The sequence below is a fragment of the Pyxicephalus adspersus genome, chromosome 11, assembly GCF_032062135.1.
Source record: "Pyxicephalus adspersus chromosome 11, UCB_Pads_2.0, whole genome shotgun sequence".
Taxonomy (NCBI): Eukaryota; Metazoa; Chordata; class Amphibia; order Anura; family Pyxicephalidae; genus Pyxicephalus; species Pyxicephalus adspersus.
Window position 1 is genome coordinate 1,703,016 of NC_092868.1, and position 22,496 is coordinate 1,725,511.

The 22,496-nt window shown below is 39.8% G+C and overlaps 1 protein-coding gene across 1 annotated transcript in view; it reads right to left on the reverse strand.

Annotated features, from left to right (window-relative positions):
- Positions 1 to 22,496, reverse strand: part of PAX7 (paired box 7) — a 36,858-nt gene that overhangs the window by 11,478 nt on the left and 2,884 nt on the right. The window contains exon 4 of the mRNA XM_072426737.1: positions 20,629 to 20,825. Coding sequence (XP_072282838.1) covers positions 20,629 to 20,825 — 197 coding nt within the window. The remainder of the gene's footprint in view (positions 1 to 20,628; positions 20,826 to 22,496) is intronic.

Sequence of the window (22,496 nt, forward strand, 5' to 3'; positions counted from 1 at the left end):
TTCACCAGATGACTTTTCCTAGGTGTGAATGTCGGTCAGCGCTATTCAACCCATTTACCTGTAGATTGTAAGCTCTTCGGGGCAGGGTCCTCTCCTCTTCCTGTATCACTGTATCTGTTCATTTGGAACCCCTATTTAATGTACAGCGCTGTGTAATATATTGGTGCTTTATTATTATTATTAATATACAGGATTTATATAGCGCCAACATATTACACAGAGCTGTACATTAAATAGGGATATATAAATTCTGTTTTATAATAATAATATTATTAAAGCGCACCTGTCATGGACCCGTCCTCTGGGGCACCCTATGCTAACAGTAAAGTCAGTGTTGCTCATTCCATTATTGAGAGATGCTCAATGCTGTAGCGGCCTGGAATGGCACACAATTGGCCTGCTTGGTTTACAGAAATATAATGAAATTAAAAACATAGGACACCGGGTTCTATAAAATTGAGGAAGCACTTGGATCCAGTAAACTTGCATTGCAGAGATGAAATCTGTGGGAAAAGAGTTCTCAGTGGCAACATTGTTTCTTTTTTTGTTTTTCATTGAGGGATAAAAACAATTTGAGATGTATTCAGATTCCCCTCTAAACTAAAAGGAGGAATTTGATGGTGGTCAGCTATCACAGGAAAGGTTCTAAATGCTGGGATTTTCAGGCAATTTAATACATTTTTAGGAATAAAGCTGCGTACACACTTCCAATAATTGTCATTGGAAACGAATGACCGATCGGCCGAAAAATCGTTTACAGAAAAGGTGACCAACGAAAACGACGGACGAGGATTGTCGTTGGAAATGAACGACCGCCACGGCGGATCTGTCGTTCAGTCGTTCAGCGATCATGCATGTTTCTGCAATACACTTTCTCCTTTCCATGTCACTCCCTGCATCGTTCAAACGATTGTATCTAGCGTGTGTACACTATTGGTGGATTATATTTGAACAATCGTATCAAAACAGCATGTACAGAACTGTGCACAATATGATTGTTCAAATATAATCGTGCATAATTGTTGATTAGTCGTAATCGTTCGTTTTCTAACGATAATTATTGGAAGTGTGTACCTAGCTTAAGTGTCTTTAACCCCCCCCCCCCCCCCCGACCCCCGTTACCAACCGTGCTGGTGGAAGCGGCCTCCCCAGCCATTTGCCCAGTGGGCACCCTGCACCATTATATCCAGATGTAAGCTAATCCATAACAACATCTGTAACTTATCTCCACCCCCAACGTCTGTTTTCTAGTCAACTCCTTATTTTCTCTTCAGATGAGAAGTCTGTAGATAAGAAACGTAGGAGAAATAGGAAATTGAGCAGGAAAATTAGGAGAAAACAAATAAAGTGGGGAAAACGAAAAGAGGGGGAGAGAGAGAAGATGGGAGAGGGAGGGGGACTGTGAGAGAGGAGGCCTACTGATTGTTTGAAAGATATGACTATTTAGAGAGAATGACTGCATAAATTTAATTAAAGCGTTTTCACGCTGCAAATGGCTGATTGTAATTACGTTCCCAGCCTCACTTAGCAGAGAAGATGTTGCCTCTTTGTGTGATGAAGGACAGCCAGCAGATGACAACACCTATTCAGCAGTCTCTTTGTGTCAGGTGTTTATCTGTGCCATGAAATACTTTGTGTTTGGGGGGAGACGCTGGACAATGATTGGACCAGACTCTGAAAGTGAACCGTGAATATGAGCCGTTCTGTGTGAGAGGGTTGTGCATGTCTAAATGATGGAAATAAGAATATTACATATGCATGTAACAGCTTTTAGTGCCACCAGAGATGCGCTGCAATCTGGAGGTGCAGCATTTTCAACTCGACAACTGAAGCAAAGAGAAAACCGATCTGTTGCTTCTAGAAAGCATTTGCATTGAGCTAATCTTTACCGAAACAATGATACTCCGCATCTGAATATATTCTAAGTTTATTGAGTCTAATTTATTAAAGCTCTCCAAGGCTGGAGAAAATACACTTTCATCAGTGAAGCTGGGTGATCCAGGTATGAAAACATTTGCTAAAAAAATAGCAAATGACTTTGAAGAAATCTATTCCAGGTTTGCTGGATCACCCAGCTTCATTGATGAAAGTGTATCTTCTCCAGGCTTGGAGAGCTTTAATAAATCAGGCCCATTGTGTCTCTTTAAATTTTAGTATTTATCTAGTTAAGCAAGGGTGCAAGCAAACAACTATGTACATTTCCCCTTGCTTTATTCTTCTTCTAATTATTAAACATGTTTTATATAGCACCAACATATTACGCAGCGCTGTACACTAAATAGGGTCTGCAAATGACAGACCATTACACAAGAGGAGGAGATTCATATTATTACACAGTATTTATATAGCACCAACATATTACGCAGCACTGTACAAAGTCCACAGTCGTGTCACTAGCTGTCCCTCAAAGGAGCTCACACTTTAATGTCCCTACCATAGTCATATGTCATTATTGTAGTTCAAGGTCAATTTCGAGGGGAAGCCAATTAACCTCACTGCATGTTTTTGGAATGTGGGAGGAAACCCACACAAACACAGGGGGAACCTGCAAACTCCATGCAGATGGTGTCCTGGCTAAGGTTCGAACCTGGGACCCAGCACCCAGGGACCCCAATGAGGTACTCCTTCAAATAAATGTTCTAAAAAATAAACTCCTTCAAAATAAACTCCTTCAAAATGGACCAGAAACATAGTCAGATCCTAACTTCCTGCAGGAATCTGACAACTCTATGGGGGTGAAGGGGCACTGAGAATTTTACCAATATGAAGTTGTAAAAAGGGGCATGTCTTTTCTATTTAAAAGTAATAGGATCCCAATTTTACAATGTTTTATTATTTGCTAGAGATTAGTGTTACTGATCTCCTACAAGCTCTTCCTGTGTAAATGTACCATAAGTTTGGCTGCATTTTATTTCATGTTGGTGACAACAGTGGACCGTGCCTGCCTCCTAGGTGCCATAACAGACCCTTGTAGTCACTTTTGGAAGACATGGTGACGGTGCAGCTGTACAATTAGGAGACAGAGCGTTGTCACCTTATCACAGAAGGACCCTGAACTAAAAGACATTCATCGCAGGATCATGAGGGATTATGTAAATGAGAGCTGTAGACTTTAAAATATGAAGCATTTTTTAGAAATTCATTAACATATAAAAGCTTATATGAGATATGAAAAAAGCTGGTTGAAAGTGCTTCAGATTGCTTGACATTTGTGTTTCTGCATTCTAACAATCAGCATTGGAGGTCACTTTGTGGAAGGAGCCTTTGCCTGTGTCTATTTTATCTCATCACGTGAAGTAAAACAAACTTGCTGGAAAAAGGTCTATTTCTTGCAGCCAAGTGTTGCAAGCAGCTCGGTGAGAAGGATGAATCTGGCTCCGTGGAGGGAGGGTGTCTTTGGACTAATAGAGGCAGATTAGGATACAGATTGGCAGTGACAGAAACTGGGCATTGACAAGGTGGGGACAGTGAGGGCCCATTAACACCCGAGAAAACAAGCTGTCACATCTCACAAGACGTTAAGTCCACACTCTTCTGAAATGCGTCAGTTCCATTAACCTTCCTCTCCCCCAGCTCCGTCTGTCCATCTATCTCTATTTGCCCTAATTTAATTTGGAAGGCCTGCTGCTTCCTTCCTCCCTCACCCAGCTCTGCTCCTGCATGCCATCTATCCATAGTTCACTTCTGATTATAACGTCTAATCTCAATGTGATCACAGCCAACACCTTTTCTTCTTTTACAAATAGGATATTGCTTGTTAGCAGCTGCCTGCTCTTGTACACTCAACATGCTCTGACCTATTGAAAAATGAATTTCCTGATAATAGAACAATCGCTGGAGAATCTGATGCTCCTCACCTACTAAATCCGCGGATGTTCTGTTTTCACCATGGTGAAGATTTCTTTACAGCGTCAATATCTCAGATGAAGGAAAGCTGACTACGGCTTCCATCTCAAGGTCAAACTTGTGATCACAGAAGTGAAATTCTAACTACAAATATAGGAATTCCACTTATCATTCTGGGCCATAGCTGGATTGAGGGCTATAGTTTGCCTTATTTTATCATTGCTTTATTTTTAAATGGTAAATATTAGCACAGCATAAATAAAATTAATAAAATAATCTTCAACATAAACAGCCGGACCTACTGATGATTCTAATTTTAGGATATCTGTCATTCTGTGTCCAGCTTGGTGCTAAAAAATGTATTGTTATTAAACAGGATTTATATAGCACCAACATATTACGCAGCGCTGTACATTATATAGGGGTTGCAAATGACAGATACAGTGACAGAGGAGGAGGAGGAGAGGACCCTGCCCAGAAGAGCTTACAATCTAAGACGTGGGGGAAGTATCACACAATAGGAGGGGGATATGGAATGGTGGGAAGTAGTGAGGGTTTAGGAGACAGAAGAAGACAGGTAGGTGAGGATGAAGCATTGGGTTTTAAATGAGCAGAAAGTAGGAGCAAGCCGAATAGGTCGGGGAGACCATTCCAGAGAGTCGGGGCAGCTCTAGAAAAGTCTTGGAGCCGTGCGTGTGATGAGGTTATAAGTGAGGATGTCATTAGTAAGTCATTGGAGGAGAGAAGAGAGTGGTAATATGAAACTGCAATATGTATATATATAAATATATATATATATATATTAAGACAATATTCTCTACTATTGTTTTAAGCTGTAGGCGAGTGGCAGCCCCTGTATTGTAACCCAACTTTTCAGTAACAACCTAAATGCAGCCTATTGGTTACTGGAAAGTGCCGGGTGGTGCACCGGCTAATAGAGGAGAACACTGATAATTCTTCAACAGGGAATCATTGATGATTGTCATGTATGCTTTCTGGCTTGCTGATACCAAAATTCTTTACTCAAAGTAGTTCTCCAGGTTCTCCTGTATTAGTACCCAATTCTTGTCCTCAAAGGTTGCCAACAGTAGGTGGAGGAGGAGAACAGCTACATAAATAATAAATTATTAGATCACAATAGAGTTATCTAACACAAAGTCATTGATGCAAGCTAAAGAACAAGCATTGCTCACCTCTGCTCTGAAACCATAAAATCACTCCTACAATCTCTGGGGTCTGTAAGGCATCACAGACCTATTCAAAGAGGAGCCAATGGAGGAACCCCTACTGTATACCACACAATGTCATATAGCACAGTTTTATCCTTGGGTTTACATACACTTTAACTATTGCTAGGCTTGAAAGTCCTTTTAAGTAGAAAGAGAAAGTTTTGTTTATATATAAGGCTATCAAAGACCTATAGGAATCAGTTTTTATTACTTCAGAAATGCATTTGAAATGTATCTACATATAAACTAACCCTATAGGTATATCAGAGGTGTTTTAGTCTTTTAACACTGATTGGTGGTTAAGAGTTTTTCTAACCTATCCAATCACTTGATACTCGTCGGTGGAACCTTGGCCACTTTTTTTGCTACCTGCAGACAGAAAATTGTTACCTTTATTGGCATCTAACCAATAATCAATTTTCACTGCTGTGACTTTCCTATAAGCTAGCTGCCACTTGTTCGGATTATATGACATAAACGCAAGCACTCCGGCCTTTCCAGGTTCGAATCTCGGCCAGGACACTATCTGCATGGAGTTTGCAGGTTCTCCCCATGTTTGCGTGTTTACTAAATACACCGGTTTCCTCCCACATTCCAAAAACATGGAGTTTGGTTAATTGGCATAATGACATATGATTATGGCAGGGACATTAGATTGTAAGCTCCTTTGAGGGACAGCTAGTGAATGACCATGGACTTTGTACAGTGCTGCATAATATGTCAGCACCATATAAATACTGTATAATAATATTAATAATGATAATACATTCTATGCAAGCATTTGTTTGTCACTTTGCAGCTCAGGCATGGAAAGAAAGCTGCTGCATAAACTGTGAGTCATATTAGATGGACAGCGGAGGAGGAGGGAAGAGGGAATGTCAGGCCAAATTACTCTTGACAGTGTTAATATCTGCACCTCCTAGCAGTAATTACATGTAAATAAATAGTGAAGTGGCTCTCAGCTGGAGCTGTGCTCTCCGTTCCCCTGACCAGATGAGACTGCAGAGCACCTCCAGAGACATGCAGCGCTGCACCACAATTCTGGGGTCCACCGGAGGAATAGATTAACCCTTTCACAGCCCTGCAAACATTCCCTCACCCTGAGCCTGCATTCTGGAGAAATTCCTCTTATTTTCCGACTAGTTTGCATTTTAGAGAAAACTCTCCATGTCAGCAAAAACACCTCCAAGATTTTGTACTGCTCATAAAAATGTACAGAGCGAAGCACTCCTAAAATCACACTTATCTGATGCAGAGTGAACAGGAAAGAGATACTTTGTAGCTTTATTTATTTCTTTTTGTAGAAATCTGCTGCCTATTCTGTTACTAAAGATAAGCCGAAATGAAGGTTTGAGGACCCCATCAGCCGGCATGTATTCATTGTGATGGTTTTTTTCCTCTACAAAGCAGATATAGAAGGTTGCTTTTTATCCTTTTTTAATTTATTTTTATTGAATTTAATTTAGAAAATACATGATTTAATATTGTTACAAAAAAAAAAGTGTGACAAGCTTTTCAGCCTGCTGTTTAATAAAGAGCTTCCGGCATCGATGGGGAAATCTTTTTTGGCTTTTTGCGTTCTACAAGGCAACCATGTTTGTGCTTTGATGAAGGTGGAAATGGGGACATAGGGACACATTGAAGAACAAAAGAATACATTAAATAGGGTACATTAAGTAAGGGGCTGGTATAATCAGGGACACTGCAGTAACCCATAGCAACCATTAAAAAAGCATTCACTTCTCTGGAGTCACCTGGAATGTAATCGGTGTCTATTGCTGTATGCGTCATCATTACTACTGAATGCAAACAAAGCACCTCTTGATTTAAAGAAGAACCCCAGGCAAACTGCTAAATATATATCTCTGCCATACTGAATACCCAGAAAGCTGACACCACCACCATTCCCTTGTTTAACATGGTGGCTCAGTGGTTAGCACTGTGACCTTTGCAGCACTAGGGCCCAGGTTGGAATCTCAGCCAGGACACTATCTGCATGGAGTTTGCAGGTTCTCCCTGTGTTTGTGTGAGTTTCCAGGTACTCCTTCCACATTCCAAAACATGCAGTAGAGTAATTGGCTTCTCCCCAAATTAACCTTAGATTGTATTAATGACATGACTATGATAGGGACATTAGATTGTGAGCCCCTGTGAAGGACAGCTAGTCACATGACTATGGAATTTGTACAGCACTGCGTATAATGTTGGCACTATATAAATACTGGCTAATAATAATAACTGTGTTATCTCTCTTCATGCAGTCTGGACGCTGGATAATGGATCCACCTGTGCGGTCCTGTGAGCTGACATACCAAGAAGTAAACCGCGAAGGTGCAGAGTGATCTTCCTTTCTATGTAGAGTGGCAGAGATGTGTGGATCACAAGGATGGTTGAACAGTTTACATGTAAGTAGAGTTGCCAGTAATAACCATTAACGACAAACTTTTCCCAGTCTGGGTCGCCACTGGGTTCAGTTGTAAATCCCATGCTGGTGCTATCAGTATTCCCCCAGCCTCTTTTAGCCAGGCGCACCACCCAACACCTTTCATCAACCACCTGGCTGTTTTTGGGTGGTAACTGATACCAATACGATCAATAAAAAGCCAAACGATGATTGTATTCTACGATAGGCAGAATCAACAACTGCTAAATCCAGCAAAGTGCCACATTCATTATTACCTAATGAGATAAAGACAAACTCTTTTGGGGTAAGTAAATTCATTACTTAGATCATTGATTGATAGTAAATGATGTGCCTGATCACCAATAGGACACACCACCCAGGTTCTCGTATCCACACATTATTTTATACTCTCCTTTCATTTGGCTCTTATGGCACCAGGGGGTTTGCAGCAGCTTTATTGTTTCCACCGTATGAAATATCAGACTCTAAGATTCCATATGGGATAATATAAACAGGACAGCCAGTAGAGGAATGTATTCTGTACCGAGCCGAAATATGCAACCTGTGGATCGCCATCTGTTGCGGAACTAAAAGTCCCAGTAGGACGGCTATAACAGAGTGTGCAGAGTAACATTTGTACCCCCACAGGCCACCTTCACCTAGGTTTGCTGCTTTATCTTCACTTACAGGAGCAGACTCTTGTGGTTTGCACACTTTTCAGTAAAGAGCTTATTCCCCCTGTGCTTTATGAGTGTTTTTGGCTTGGCACTGACCTTCTGGCTTGTGTACCTTCCTAAGAAGGGATGGGACCTGCAGGCTTCCTCTGCCTGTGAACAAGAGGATCCTGGGTGTACATTGACATACAAACATGGCTCCATTATTTGGGAAACAAATATCTTCCTTCCAGCTCCCTCCTTGTCAAACACCTTCTTGTTCGGCTCGCTAACTAATCCCCTTATCTGAGCTGAGAGCCGCCGGTGAGAAGGAGCTGGATAAAAGCAGATAGAAAATTAGCAGAATTCCGCCCCTGGCTTCTGCCACATAACAAACACACGGGGTAAATACATCAGCTGCTGCACACACTCGCTCTCCTCTGAGCCCAGTGCTGATTCCTCCTCCTGATAACAACAAGAAACACTTTTATTTAGTTCCCTATTTCCTTTATTTTACCCCAAGAACTGAAGATGGGAGATGCTGCCAGTTGATAAGGAGCAGTTAATAAACTCGAGTTAGTGATGAGCTTAATACAGACAAAAACCCCTTCACTGCCAACAATCTGAGCAGAGGTGACAATCTCCCCCAGCACACACAAAACAACAGCGGCTACAGTCCAGATTTTTAGGATGGAAATGGTGCCTTGGTAAAAAGGATATTTAGGTTCACTGAGTGACTTTTATTAACGTGGACGAAACAAGAGACCATTGTATAAAGGAACAGAGTGATGCTAAATATTGTTTGTCCACAACAGGAAGCCAATCATGTGGTGAATAGAACATGACTGCATTGATTCTGTACATTATAATTAAATTACTTTTCTTTGGTGAATGATGATAACAATGAATGAACATTAGTGAACATCCATTGGTGAATAATGAGTTTTGTTGTAAATGTGACATTTATTTAAATACACAGCAATGGTATGTTTGGCGTTTTATGTCCTGTATGATTTGTGCTTTAATATCAGTAATAAAGCTACTTAATATTAAAGATTGCTAGATACAGTTGTGCTTCTGCTAAGTGGCCATCTAAATAACATTAAAGCTTGATTATTAAATGGGTAAAACAGAGGGATTACTAAAGCTCAGATTTCCAATAAAGTTTAGGTTTAAATTACCTTTACAACATGTAGGGGATAGAAGCAAGAAGAAGGGGCTTTTTTGCAAATAAAAATAAGTTAACAAATACATACAGCAAGTAACAATTATACTATTGCCACACATCACACAGCCCAAATAAATTATGTTGAATTTAAGACAACTGTCTCTTTTACCGACGCGTTTCGCCTTGTGGCTTCTTCAGGGTTTTTTTTAGAGACTAATATTTATGGATGATGGAGAGAATAAAATCCTAATAAAGGGATATTGTGGTATAGTAGTGATAGTTGTTTTGAGCTCTGTGTTAGGATCAGAGAGAAGTAGAGGTAGCAGTTTTAGTTGTTTTAAACTATAACTGGCATAAATGGCGGGGTGCAACTTGGTGATCTTTGGAGACCTGAAGGATTTGCCAAAATAAGTTCTTTATTACACACTTTCATTGACCCGACTATTCAGTTTAGGGTCAGAGTCTGAAGCTTCAAAGTATGTATAACACTGTTTAATAATAAAGTCACTTATATTCATTTTGTACGAACTGTTATTTGATCACAAATTGCAAAGGATTCCAGTAGCCATGGCCTTGCAGGTTCCTTCCTTGCTATATACAGAGTTTGCATAAAGAATGCAGCATCAACCAGTAATCCTGGATGAAGTTATGGGAGGGTGGAATAGTTGGCATTAACATTCCCTTTTGTGAAAACTTAGATTTACAAGTTGTAGATATGCTCAGGTGCAGGAGGGATATTCCCAGGGTCATATAGGAGGACTCTACAAATCCACAATATTTTACCATCTTTGTGTCTGTTTATTGTTGCATTGGGGTGTATTTAGTTCCTGGGAAAGTCAGTGAATCTCGGATGACTCTTGTGTCATACACGGGGCCGGGGTAACTGGCGGCTACAGGGAATTTATCACTGCTTCCCACCTGTCATCCTGGCATCTGGAACTAAGTGAAAACACTGCTACACCGACCCTTAACCCCTCAGAAGCTTCAGGACACTAACTTATATGTATGGAGAGAGATGTTTTTTACATCATCTTATATCAGTATACAACTACTCGTTACCATCGTGTGATAGAAAATGAAATCATTCTTGCAAAAAATATCTACAAATTGAGCCATTTTATGACGTTCAGGTGGGTTTAATTGTATTATTAGTCAATGGTTTTATATCCTTGGCTACTTACAGATAGATTACGTATTTCCTTACCAAACACCAAGGAAATAATCTATGGAGCTGTTTGCCATTACCAAGTATATATGAAGTGGTCACAGCTTGTCACTAATACTAGCAAAGTGCACAGAGAAAGCAAATAATTAGCAAACAATTTAATTAATGCTTAGGTCTTTACCTGTGGACACACACTTTAGGCTGTTGATGGAAATATTAACCAGACATTACCCAAACCAATGGAGCCAATCCTGTGCCATGGGCCATGTGACACCTGGGCTGGAATCTGATCACCCAATGAGTGAAAAGAAAGAACTTTCTTCATTTACTGGTACTTTTACAAGAGCCTCTTCAGAACCACAACATTGTTAAGACCTACTTTATACAATCACACAACCAAAAGCTTAACTTTACCATTCTATTGAGTAGTCTGAAGGGTATGTGCACAAGGGTAGCAACATATTCAGGAATTTCAGAGCATATGGGATCAGAGCTGTTAAACTAGTTACATTTGGTTTTACACAACCATCAATTTTCATATAAATATCTACAATTTTGGATATGTTACAGTTCAGTGCATCATTCAAGTGTTTGTGTTGTAATTTGTCCACCAGAGGGCAGTGTTCATTGGAATCTGTGATTGTCTTTAGCTGTAGTAAAGAGGCAGTTACCTAAAAATAAGAGGTATTTAACCTATGTAATTATAATATTACTTTATTCATATCCAGGGAATGTTCACTGGAAAAATATTTACCCTGTTATATAAAGCACAACAATAATGTGCTGCAAATTGTAATGCCTAGTACCTGCTAGCATATCTGCTGCCAGTTTTTCACTCAAACAAAAGTGTAAAAACATGGCACATATGTGTACAATATTCTGCCCTTATAATTTTGGGGTGGAGATGGTTTATAGGTGAACCATAGGACAGTTGGGAGCTCCTGATGGGATTTGCTGTATCAATCCTACACAAGCCACACCTGTCTAATTGATATTTACCAACATGTTTTATGGAAAACTGAAAAATCAGTCTGAGCAATCGGTCTGTTGTTTAAATCACTGCAGATCTGATCATTTTATTGTAATGGAAATAAATATCGCCCTGTATGCGCTAGGTTAGCACCTGCCAATTTTGTTATCGGAGATTACTTCTTTAGCCACAAGTATCTGATTATTATTAATATGCGGTATTTATATAGCGCTGACATATTATGCAGCTCTGTACATAGTCCATAGTCATCTCACTAGCTGTCCTTCAAAGGAGCTCACAATCTAATGTCTCTACCTCAGTCATATGTCTTTAATACAGTCTAAAGTCAATTTTGGGGAGAAGCCAATTAACCTAAATCTATGTTTTTGGAATCTAGGAGGAAACCCACGCAAACCCCATGCAGATCCAGTGTCCTGGCTAAGGTTCGAACCTGAGACCTATTGCTGCAAAAGCCATAATGCTAACCACTCAGCCACCGTGCTGCCCAATTTGGCCATAGACAGCTAATAATTGTACACCAAGCCTTGAAATAAATAATTACCTTCCCCAAGTGATAGTTTACAAGGAGCCAGCGGTCTGCCTGTCCTTTACATGTCTTTATTTACTTTATATACAGGATTTCCGATTCATGAAGCTAACGAGAAACTGGGCACGGGGAGCTTAGAGAAACCAACTCTGGTGTATCATCCTTACACAACATGTCTTGGCTGCTGCCTCTAGTTTAAAGTGACTCTCCTTCATATGGAAACGGAGAGGAGGTATTAAATAAAAAAAAATCCCAGGAAGAAAGAGGCTCCCTTATCTCTGGGAGACAGTTGTCAGGAATCACTTTGGCTGAATCATTTTGTCTCCATGCTGCTTTGCTGTCAAGCCGGCCTCAGGACATGGATCAAAGGAGAGAGCGGAGCTGTGCTGACGCTACTGATCCCTTCGGTTCAGAAGAAGCAAGCGACACAGAGGCTGTGCTCCACATCAAATAGGAGAGAGAGAAAGTGATAGGGTTGGAGGGAGGGAACAGGGGGATGCGCAAGGGAACAGATAACGGGAATGGGAATGAATAGGCCCAACACTCTGGGGACTGAGATTCTCAAACTTTTTTGCTGCTCCTTAAATACTGAAATCTCAGTGTTCAGCTATTACACTCAAACTCTTCTGTTTGTAGTGATAGGATAGAACGTTCAATGCTAGGCTGGTGGAGATTTGAATTGGGATATTGTGGAATGTCGGAGAGTACACATATGACTGTGCTTTTCTGCAATATGTAAAGACAAACAAGTGAAACCACTCCAAGTCAGTCCATCCTTACCCACCACATAGCTAGGTACACGTCCATTAATTGGGGCAATCACAAAATCTAACGCGTTTCACATAAGAGTACAACACATTTCACACAAGACTACAGTCGTGAGTTAGTGCAGTCTTGCCTGAAATGTTTCACACTTTGTCTATGCCACATTTTCATGCCATAGAGAAAAATATATTTGTATTGGATTGTGCCATTATCCATACTTTTATTTTTTAGCACCTCTGACATTTTCTGCTCTTCTGTTTTTTATTTATTGGCAATTTTTAATTGAGCGTAACAAGTTCCTCTTGAATTTATTTGTGTGATTTATAGTTATGAGTACACTGATTTAAATTTTTAGGCAACTACAGCCACTTATTATCCACTGACCTACCATTTTGGAGGTGGCTAAAGGAATTGGTGATTTTGCTTCCTTCTTGCATGATATAAATGGTTCTCTTTATATTGCTTTGCGCAGCCCTTTCGGGCCATCAGCCAGAGGCTTTGCCTATCCTCAGTGCATCATACTTCAGCCTGTAACCTCATCTATATACAAGAAAATACATTTTTGTTTTTTGATGTATGGTATAATTCGGCACAATCAGTTAAGATCTTTACACATCACAAAACCTCTTGGACAGACCTTTCTTCTACACATCAATGTTTATTCACGGGCTCATTTCAAACAGGACACTATCCCTATGGTCTCCTTAATACCCCTGAGGAAGCCCAAGAAGCGAAACGCGTCGTTAGAGACCTTCCTTTCCACTAGCAAACAGCAGTCCTTTGAACATAATACCCGGTGTAACTAGACAAAGTCCACATACCTGGGAAATGATACCATTTACAGACTATTTTCATGTATCTCACCATTTGAAATACTAATACCTCGATTAATGTAATGTGTACTATGGTGATCCATGTTTGTACTCTTACTACTGATTACTAAGATATATTAGTAATCAAGTAATGTCATTTATCTGTGATCATTATCTATCTCTATAGAAAGAAGTTTTGCTTTTGGCCTCTCTTCTTTACAAATCTGTTTGTTACTTAGAAGTATAAAGGAATACCAAAAATAACCCCTACCTATTCTCATTTGCACAGCCCTGACAAATGTATCATTTCTAGTAACATGTCCTCATAATAAAAACATTTTGGTCATTTACTGTTTAGACGCCACGAGTACCCCAAAATCAGTGTACAGCTGTGTAACCTTTGAGAATGTTTACACCACTTTCTACGCATGCGTTTAAATTTTTACCAAAATTTTGGGTTACAGACTTTGTGGTGTAGATGTTCCTGGTCATACCCCTCCCCTAAAATTAGGTGATTGTGTAAAAAAAGGCTTTAGTTCCTCACATTTTTATGCAATCTTTTTGTTCAACCCACTAAATTAAAGCCGAAAGGCTACAGTTCAACTGCATCTGAGTTGTTTCATTTAAAATTAATTGTGGTAATGTACAGAACCAAAATTAGAAAAAGTTGTCAGTCAAAATATTTATGGACCTAACTGTATAACCATCAACCCTATTAGGTGACCATTTTTCCAGCTTTACCTGTTGGCCCCATGTACAACGAAAAGATTCTGATTATCTGTTGATTGATTGATAGTTTTACTCGTTAGTTACTTCTAACTAAAAAAGGTTCAAACTTGTCCTGCCCTGGAAAAATTGTGCATGTTTTCATCTATTTCTGAGCGACAAGGCCAGCTAAGAATCTGTCATCTCTGGGGATGAAAAAAATCCAAGCCAGCCTCAGTACAGAAAGAGCTTTTCTGTTTTCTCATGTGTGAAGGAATTCTGCTTTTTTTAATACCCTGACTGACGGCAGCAGGTGGCTTCTCACTGCCCGGGATGTTGGATTCTTCATTGCGATGTATGGGCAGAGGTTGTAAACGGGCAATAAAACACTGGATACATGTGCACAGCCTGAGATATTAACAAGCCATCATATATCACATCCATATGCATGTTTTATCACAGTCATGTGGATGAAATTGATCCCTAGGTCTTTAGTGTAGTATTTTTTGTATCCGTTAGTGGATTCTTTAAACTATAGGGTGGTATTGGGAATGGTCGGTAGTGTTAGGTGATATACCATCATAGATTGCTCAATCTTCTATTCATGCAAATGCCAATCAATAATATTAGTGACTAGTTCTATTGACCAGTATAGGCTTGGCCATACAACAATATTTTCTAGAATGGAGGCCAGTCTGAGACTGAAAAGTAACTACTTACTAATTACTACTACTACTATTACTACTTACTACTAATAACAGTGATTCCTATTATAAGCCATTAAGCATTTATTAAAATGCATGCACAGTCCATTCTGCACATGAAGTAGCAGCTTTTGAACTTTTATTGAAGCATTGAATATTTCAGTGCATCTTCCACTATGTCTAGAATTATCTGGTACATGTAGAATCCCACACAACGCATGTAGCATCACTCACCTATTCAGCACACATTGATTTGTGTTTTATTAAATTGTTTCACCTTCATAGTGTCCACATCATCAAACAAAGGAAAGCTAAAGGAGTCTCTAGTACTCAGGTTTAATGCTGCACTAGGCTGAGGACAGCGGGGCTTTGGGTCCTGGGGTCAATAATCTCACCTCTCAGCTGCAGTGTTAGTAATAATGCCATAAATGTATGAGTATGGTGGCTAAATAAACCCTTTTACAATCCAGCAGTGCTTGGAAATCCATGGGGAGCAAACACAGCTAGATTAATGATTAATGCATGTCAGTTAATTATAAATACATGTGTTTGTAAATGCTTTCAGTTGCATTTCATTAACATATCTGAATGTGTGGAGGTCAGAGAGGACTTTGGAGGAAGTATAGAGCAAGTATAGAGGAAGTCAAAGAGATGGACATAGAGGAAGTATAGAGGAAGTCAAAAAGAAGGAAAAGCAGAGTAAGTTAGAGGGAATCAAAGAGAAAGACTAGGAGGAAATAGCAGAGAAAATGTTGAGAAAATCATAGCGAAGTGTACAGTAAGTTACAGGGAGTCATGGAGAAAGTAATAGAGAACATCACAAGGGAAGTTCCAGAGTATGTCATGGAGGAAGTAGCAACGAAGGCCATAAAAGAAGCATAGAGAAAGTTATGAAGGCGGAAATACAGATGAAGCCATAGAGAAGTGTAGAGCAAATATAAAGGAAATCAAAGAGAAGGACATGGAGGACGTAACAGAGGACGTGCAGAAAATGTCATAGAGAAGTGTACAGTAAGTTACACGGAGTCGTAGGGGAAGTAATAGAGGACATCACAAGGGAAGATCGAGAGTATATCATAGAGGAAGTAGCAAAGAACGCCGTAAAGGAAGCATGTAGGGAATTATAGAGGAAGATTTAGATTCAGAGAGGTATTATAGAAGAAGTAATAGAAAAGTTCTAGAGGAAGTCATAGAGGAGATATAGAGGAAGTAAAGAAGGAATACTAGAGGAGGTTATAGAGGGAGTACATAGGAGGAGGTGATATAGTAACATAGTATATAGAATGTATAAAATCACAGAGGAAACTTTAGAACCAGACATAAGATATAAAGGGAGTAGAGCATTGACTTTTAGGTGATCTTGACTGATTTTTTCACAAAATTTGACTACATATTTACACAAAAAGCTGGACTCTCTAAAGGATGGGGGTACAGGTAGTGTGGCTGAGATGTGTCAATAACAAGAGCCTGAGCAAACTTACAAATATTCCGCAAGGTGAAACAATTCACATGTAAGTATTTCCACTGGTGTATATCCAATGTTCTGTGTTATGACAGCCCGCTACCAGCTGCCATATTTTCCAAGTTATTCAGCTGTGGGATCGATACAGACCATATGAAAAGCTTATCTGTATGCTACCCTTTGCCGCCTGTATGAGTATTGGAACGGGAGCCAGTTATTCTGCAGAGATGATGTGTTTACTGGTGCACAGCAAAATGAAAACTACTTAACCCCTTGTACCATGCAGCCTGCTTGATGATGGCTGGGTAAAATAGAATCTGTTCATTTCGGGGAAGTAGATATGGTGTTCTCATTCTTATCACCCTCTGACCAATCAGAGGCCCTCTCGGCAGCCCAGTAACACCACCCTGCCCTATCGTCTCTGGCTCAGCCGCTCTGTTATCCTCACACAGCAGCCGGCAGGGAGCAGGACTCACTTTCAGAGAGGGAAAATCCTTAATGCTCGCTCCCTCAGCCTCTGTAATGCTAGGATGTCGCCAATCTGCTTTGAGGGATGGAAAGATTAAGAAGAATAAAAAAATTGCAATAAAATATGTGTGAACGAGGGGGTAATTGTGGACAAATGCAGCATTGAAATTCATTTTTCAGCTCTTTTACACACCATTTCAATCTTATTTTCTGCTTGTTAATGAGATCTTGTTGGTCGAGGGTGGGCCGAGCTGCCCAATATCGCTGGGTAATTGCACATAATTTTCTCTTTACCAATGATTTGCATCAGTTTTTTTTTCTAATTTTGTAGTATTTAACATCCCTTGCAGTTCCCCTCCCGCGCCCAGCAAGCCTCATTTTAAATGCCTATTATAAGCAGAGCGCCTTCGAAGAGAAAAGAGAGAGGGCGCGAAAGAAAGAGGGCCGAGCGAACACAGTCAGATCCGGGACCGTACAGCCATTTTATATGGAAATGCCGTGTGAAATTTTCATGTAAAAGAAATCCAAAATAGTAATGGAGATTTTACACCATTACTGGACTACACCCTAGCACTATTTAAAGACAATTATACTCATGTTTAATGCGGACGCTACAGACGTAAGATCTAGTTATGGGAGTTGCATAGAATGTCTGAGACAGGACACTCGGCTTAACGTATGAGCGGATTAAACCCTTTGTCACCGCAGCAGCTCTCTGTTTTGACAAGTCAGGGCTCCGAGGGCTGGGATACTGTCCATCACTGGGGTTGGATGATTAGGACAAAAGCCGCGTTTCCTTCAATCGGCCCCAAAATGAGGCACGGAGCAGATCTGCGTGCTTGCCACATGTCCGTTAAGTAATAAGGGAAATCTTTGTAGAATGATGCTGAAACTGTGGATTACCAGAGATGTATATAATTCAGAAGAGAATGCCACACTGACCATTACTGTTATCGAGTGTCTTTATCTATTATAAAACCTAATCTCCAAATTCATTCTATATGCAATATACTGTGCTAGTGTCGCGATTGCAATAGAAAGACCCCCTGATTCCATGAAAGAAGAAGCCGGGATCTACGGACTGTGCTCCCACCATATACAAAAACATTTTTCTGTGGAACTCTTTAGTGTCATTATAGATATAATAATGACAAATGTAACGCAATATCTGACCGCTCTCATGTGCAGCAAAATTACAAACATACCACGTTCACCAGTAGATGTAACCCACCCTTTACTTCAGTGTGGCCGATCTAATCCCACACAGTGCTGGCAATTAACAACACTAGATTAAAGGCATGTCATTCCAGATCATGTTAATGAGATATTGGATATCACAGCTTTTTTTTCAAGAAAAAAGTAAGAAAAAAAAAATTTTCTCCCTGCAGCAGAAAAAGAGGCAACTCCTCCGAGCAGGCTGGGTTTTTGGGGTCAAATTCATCATTCATTAAATATATACAATTCAATTATCTATCATAGTTATTTCCAGTTAGTATAATGATAAACATATAAATCAATCCATTACAGTACAAGTATACAATATGCCATCAAATCGTCTGATAATCAATCTGTATTAGCGCGGTTCAATATGCTTGGTAATTCATTGATTAAAAGAAATCAGCTTTTGATTGCTCAGACCAACTCAGTTGAAAATGACGAATAGAACAGCACATTTTTAATCAATTTAGCATTTTCACCTTTTGTTGCATTCAACAAAAAATATATCATAGTGTCAATATTGCTTGTGGTAAAGGCTTTTTTTTTTTGTTTTATTTTGGTACAAAGAAACTACAGGGTATGAAGGCTGCATTATTTTGCGTTATTTATAAACTGATAAACATATGAATTGTGTTACCTACATCCTTGGAGAAACAACAATAGTTTATACAGTGATTCCCTACGTGTTCAGGAGATTATCAGCCTTAGGCCCAGACAATAAATATTAGGGTAAACGTGCAGGGTTTACTTACAAAGTGATGCCTTTATTTTGTTCATTACATGTGCAGACTTTGCTCCCTACTTTGCAATATGGTAAAGTTTGGTTGTTGCTTTCCTTTTAAAAGCCTTAACTCTTGTTTATATATGAGAAAATAAAAGGAAGAAAGACAAATAGGGGTTTCTTGATAGGAATACTCAAATTCAAATAACTTAAGCCTTCCAGGAAACCCCTCTTTTTCTTGCTTCCTTTTATTTTCTACCTACTTTGCTGTATTGTTTTACTTTCTAAATTCAAAATGTATCATTACCAAAGCCACATAACAAACTGCTATGATCTTCTGGGACCTACCATAGACTGAAAGTCCTCCTTAAAGTGAAAATAAACTCAAAATTAAAAAAACACACTTACCTTTATTCCCGCAGATCCGTCGATCCGTTTCTTCGTTTGGGTCCTGCGTTGTCCTGGTATACGTCTTCGGCTCGGCGCAAAGGAAGTGTCAGGCGCCAACATCTTCTTCTCTCTTCCTCCGCCTTCTTCCTGCATCACCCGATCTCGCACTGTGCAGGCGTGAGATCGGGTGATGTAGAAAAAGATTGCCGATCTCACTGCACGTGTGTGAGATTGCCAATTTATACATTAAAGAAAGGGCCCCTTCTGCGCATCCATGAGCCTCCCGGGATGCAGGACGTAGGTATCCCTGGAGGCTTTGTGCTCCCAATATGTCTTGATCACTGCAGCGATCAAGACAGAAAAGGAGGGGGGCGCACCCTTTTTTTTCTTAAAAAAAAATGTTTTTTACTTGAAATAAAAGGGTTGTCTACCCTTCTATGTAAAGTAAAAATTTAGAGTTAAGGTCTGCTTTAAATGTGTAATCTACACAATCATCAAATGCAGATACAATGCAAAGTTGTATAAATATCAGTGCAAAACACCCTTAGTTTTCATTATGCCAAAGCTGTTTCCTTTTAGACCCTCTCTCTCTTTCACTGAAAGTTTTAACTGGATTCACAGTTGTTATAACTTAGTAATTATGCTGGTTTAACATGATCCACATCAGGACTTTTTGTTTGATATTGTTATAGTCACTTAAGAGCTGGAAGGCAGGGTTTTTTTTATTTTTTTGCATAAACCCGGTGGTGACCAGTTCTCTAATCAACAGTGACCCATTGGGTCTGATTTATTAAAGCTCTCCAAGGCTGGAGAGGATACACTTCCATCAGTGAAGCTGGGTGATCCAGCAAACCTGGAATAGATTTCCTAAAAATCCTTTGCTTTTTGTTAGCAAATGTTTTAGTCCTGGACCAGATCCATTCCAGGTTTGCTGGATCACCCAGCTTGACTGATGAAAATATATCCTCTCCAGCCTTGGAGAGCTTTCATAAATTAGGCCCCTTCTCTCTAAACCACCCAGGTTTGTGTGAGTTTCCTGTAAATTGGTTAAGTCGTAAAGGAACTTTCTGATAATGTTTATAAATGATCTGAACCTGTCTAGGACTAAAGCAGCCTTTAAACATTATGAAAAAAAAACTTAAACCTTCATTATTGAAAATCTGTGCATAATCTTCTACAACCCTTTCCTTTATTCAATTACTACCACCTGCAAAATCTTACTTTTCTTTCTTCGTAATACATTAGCGGATGATTTGTTAATCAAATTATCAAAAGTGAGCTACATCCAGCAATGAATATTTAACAAAAAAATAAAATAGAACCTTTTAATTCATTTTAAATGAAACCCTGGCCTCTGGACAAATTGTAACGAGTGAAGAATTCAGTTCTACTAATGCTTACCTGGGGGGAGAGGCCATTGCTGACCGGATTCATGTGATTAGTCGGTCCACCAGGGTTGATGAAGCTCTCGGAATAAGTAGAGAAGCTATGTCTGGCTCCATAGGCTGCGCTCGTGTCTGCAGTTGCAGCTGATAGACCCCCCTGGTGCATGGAAGAGGGAGGAAGAGGCTGGGGTCTATGGACTGTGCTCCCACCATCTACAAAAACAGAGAGAGGTTTAGGTACAATGGCAATAATGCAAGGATAATGTGTAATAACCATATCAGTTTCCCTGTGGAACTCTTCAGTGAAGAGGACATCTTTATTGTCAATATACAGACAAGATAATAACAAATACAGCTTACACAATATCTGAACATTATACCCACAATGGGCAGTATGGTGGCTCAGTGGTTAGCCCTCCGGCCTTTGCAGCACTAGGTGCTAGGTTCAAATCTTAGCCAGGACTCTATCTGCATGGAGTTTGCAGGTTTTCCCCGGGTTTGTGAAGGTTTCCTCCCACATTCCAAAAACATGTGGTTAAGTTAATTTGCTTCCCCCCAAAGTTGACCCTAGACTGTGGTAATGACATATGACTATGATAGGGACATTAGATTTGTGAGCTCCTTGTAGAGACAGATAGTGACATGACTATGGACTTTGTACAGCACTGCGTAATATGTTGGCACTATATAAATACTGTGTAATAATAATATTACACCAAATGTATGCTAACCCCCCTTCTCCTATAAGTTATGCTCCTCCACAATTTGTCCCATTCTGATATTGGCCCAGACCTCAACCATGGGGGACATCTTAAACTCTAGTTGTAAGCCAGGTCACCCAAAATCAGTAATTGGCCTCTAAAACAACCACAAATTTCCAAAATGGACTTCTTCCAAAATCTTGTGGAATCCTTTCTATAAATTGTGAGTAAAATGAAGGTCAATGCCATATTACCAGCTGTGGGTTTGTAATAGGATGTCCAACAAGCTCATTTAGTTGTAATAGGTGTTCACGCACTTGATGTTAAGCTTTCATTCTCTTTCATAATGCTGCTAACACCAAAAATAATCTGGTCTTATTGTAAAAAAAACATAAAAAGTTTGCCACTTCAACCAACACAGTCAATCAGTGGTTCCATTTTTTCAGATGGGGGTCAGCACACCCTCTACATTGACTATTTTGCAGGAGCATATTAATTAATGGAATATTCACTTGATGACTGTTAGTTTGAAAGGTGAATTACAGAATGAACGCGTGTAATCGCTTGTAGAATGAGGTTGCCCAACACATAAAGCCTTAAGCTGCGTACAGCAATAATTATCGTTGGAAACGAACGACCAATCGGCTGAAAATCGTTCACAAAAAAGAAGACTGACGGCTGTCTATTGACGTCGACAAATGAGGATTGTCATTGAAAATGAACAATTGTCACTATCTATTGATTGGCCGACGATCGTTCACTATCTATTGTTCACTATCTATCGTGTGTACAGTCGTTCAGTGATCGTGCATGTTTCTGCAATACACTTTCTCTTTTCCATGTCACTCCCTGCATCATTCAAACGATTGTATCTAGCGTGTGTATACTATTGGTGGATTATATTTGAGCGATCATATCGTTACAGCATGTACAGAATTGTGCACAATACGATCGTTCAAGTATAATCATGCATAATCGCTGATCGATTGTAATCATTCGTTTTCTAACGATAATTATTGGAAGTGTGTACCTAGCTTTACATTAAAGATGGGGAAAAGGAAAAACTTAAAAGCCAGGGAATCACATAGGTTAGCGGGCAGAAAGGGTATTGCTGAGCAGACCAGAATTCACTTCTACCATCAACAAGGACAAGTTAGACAGAACTCCCACCCCACCAGAGGGG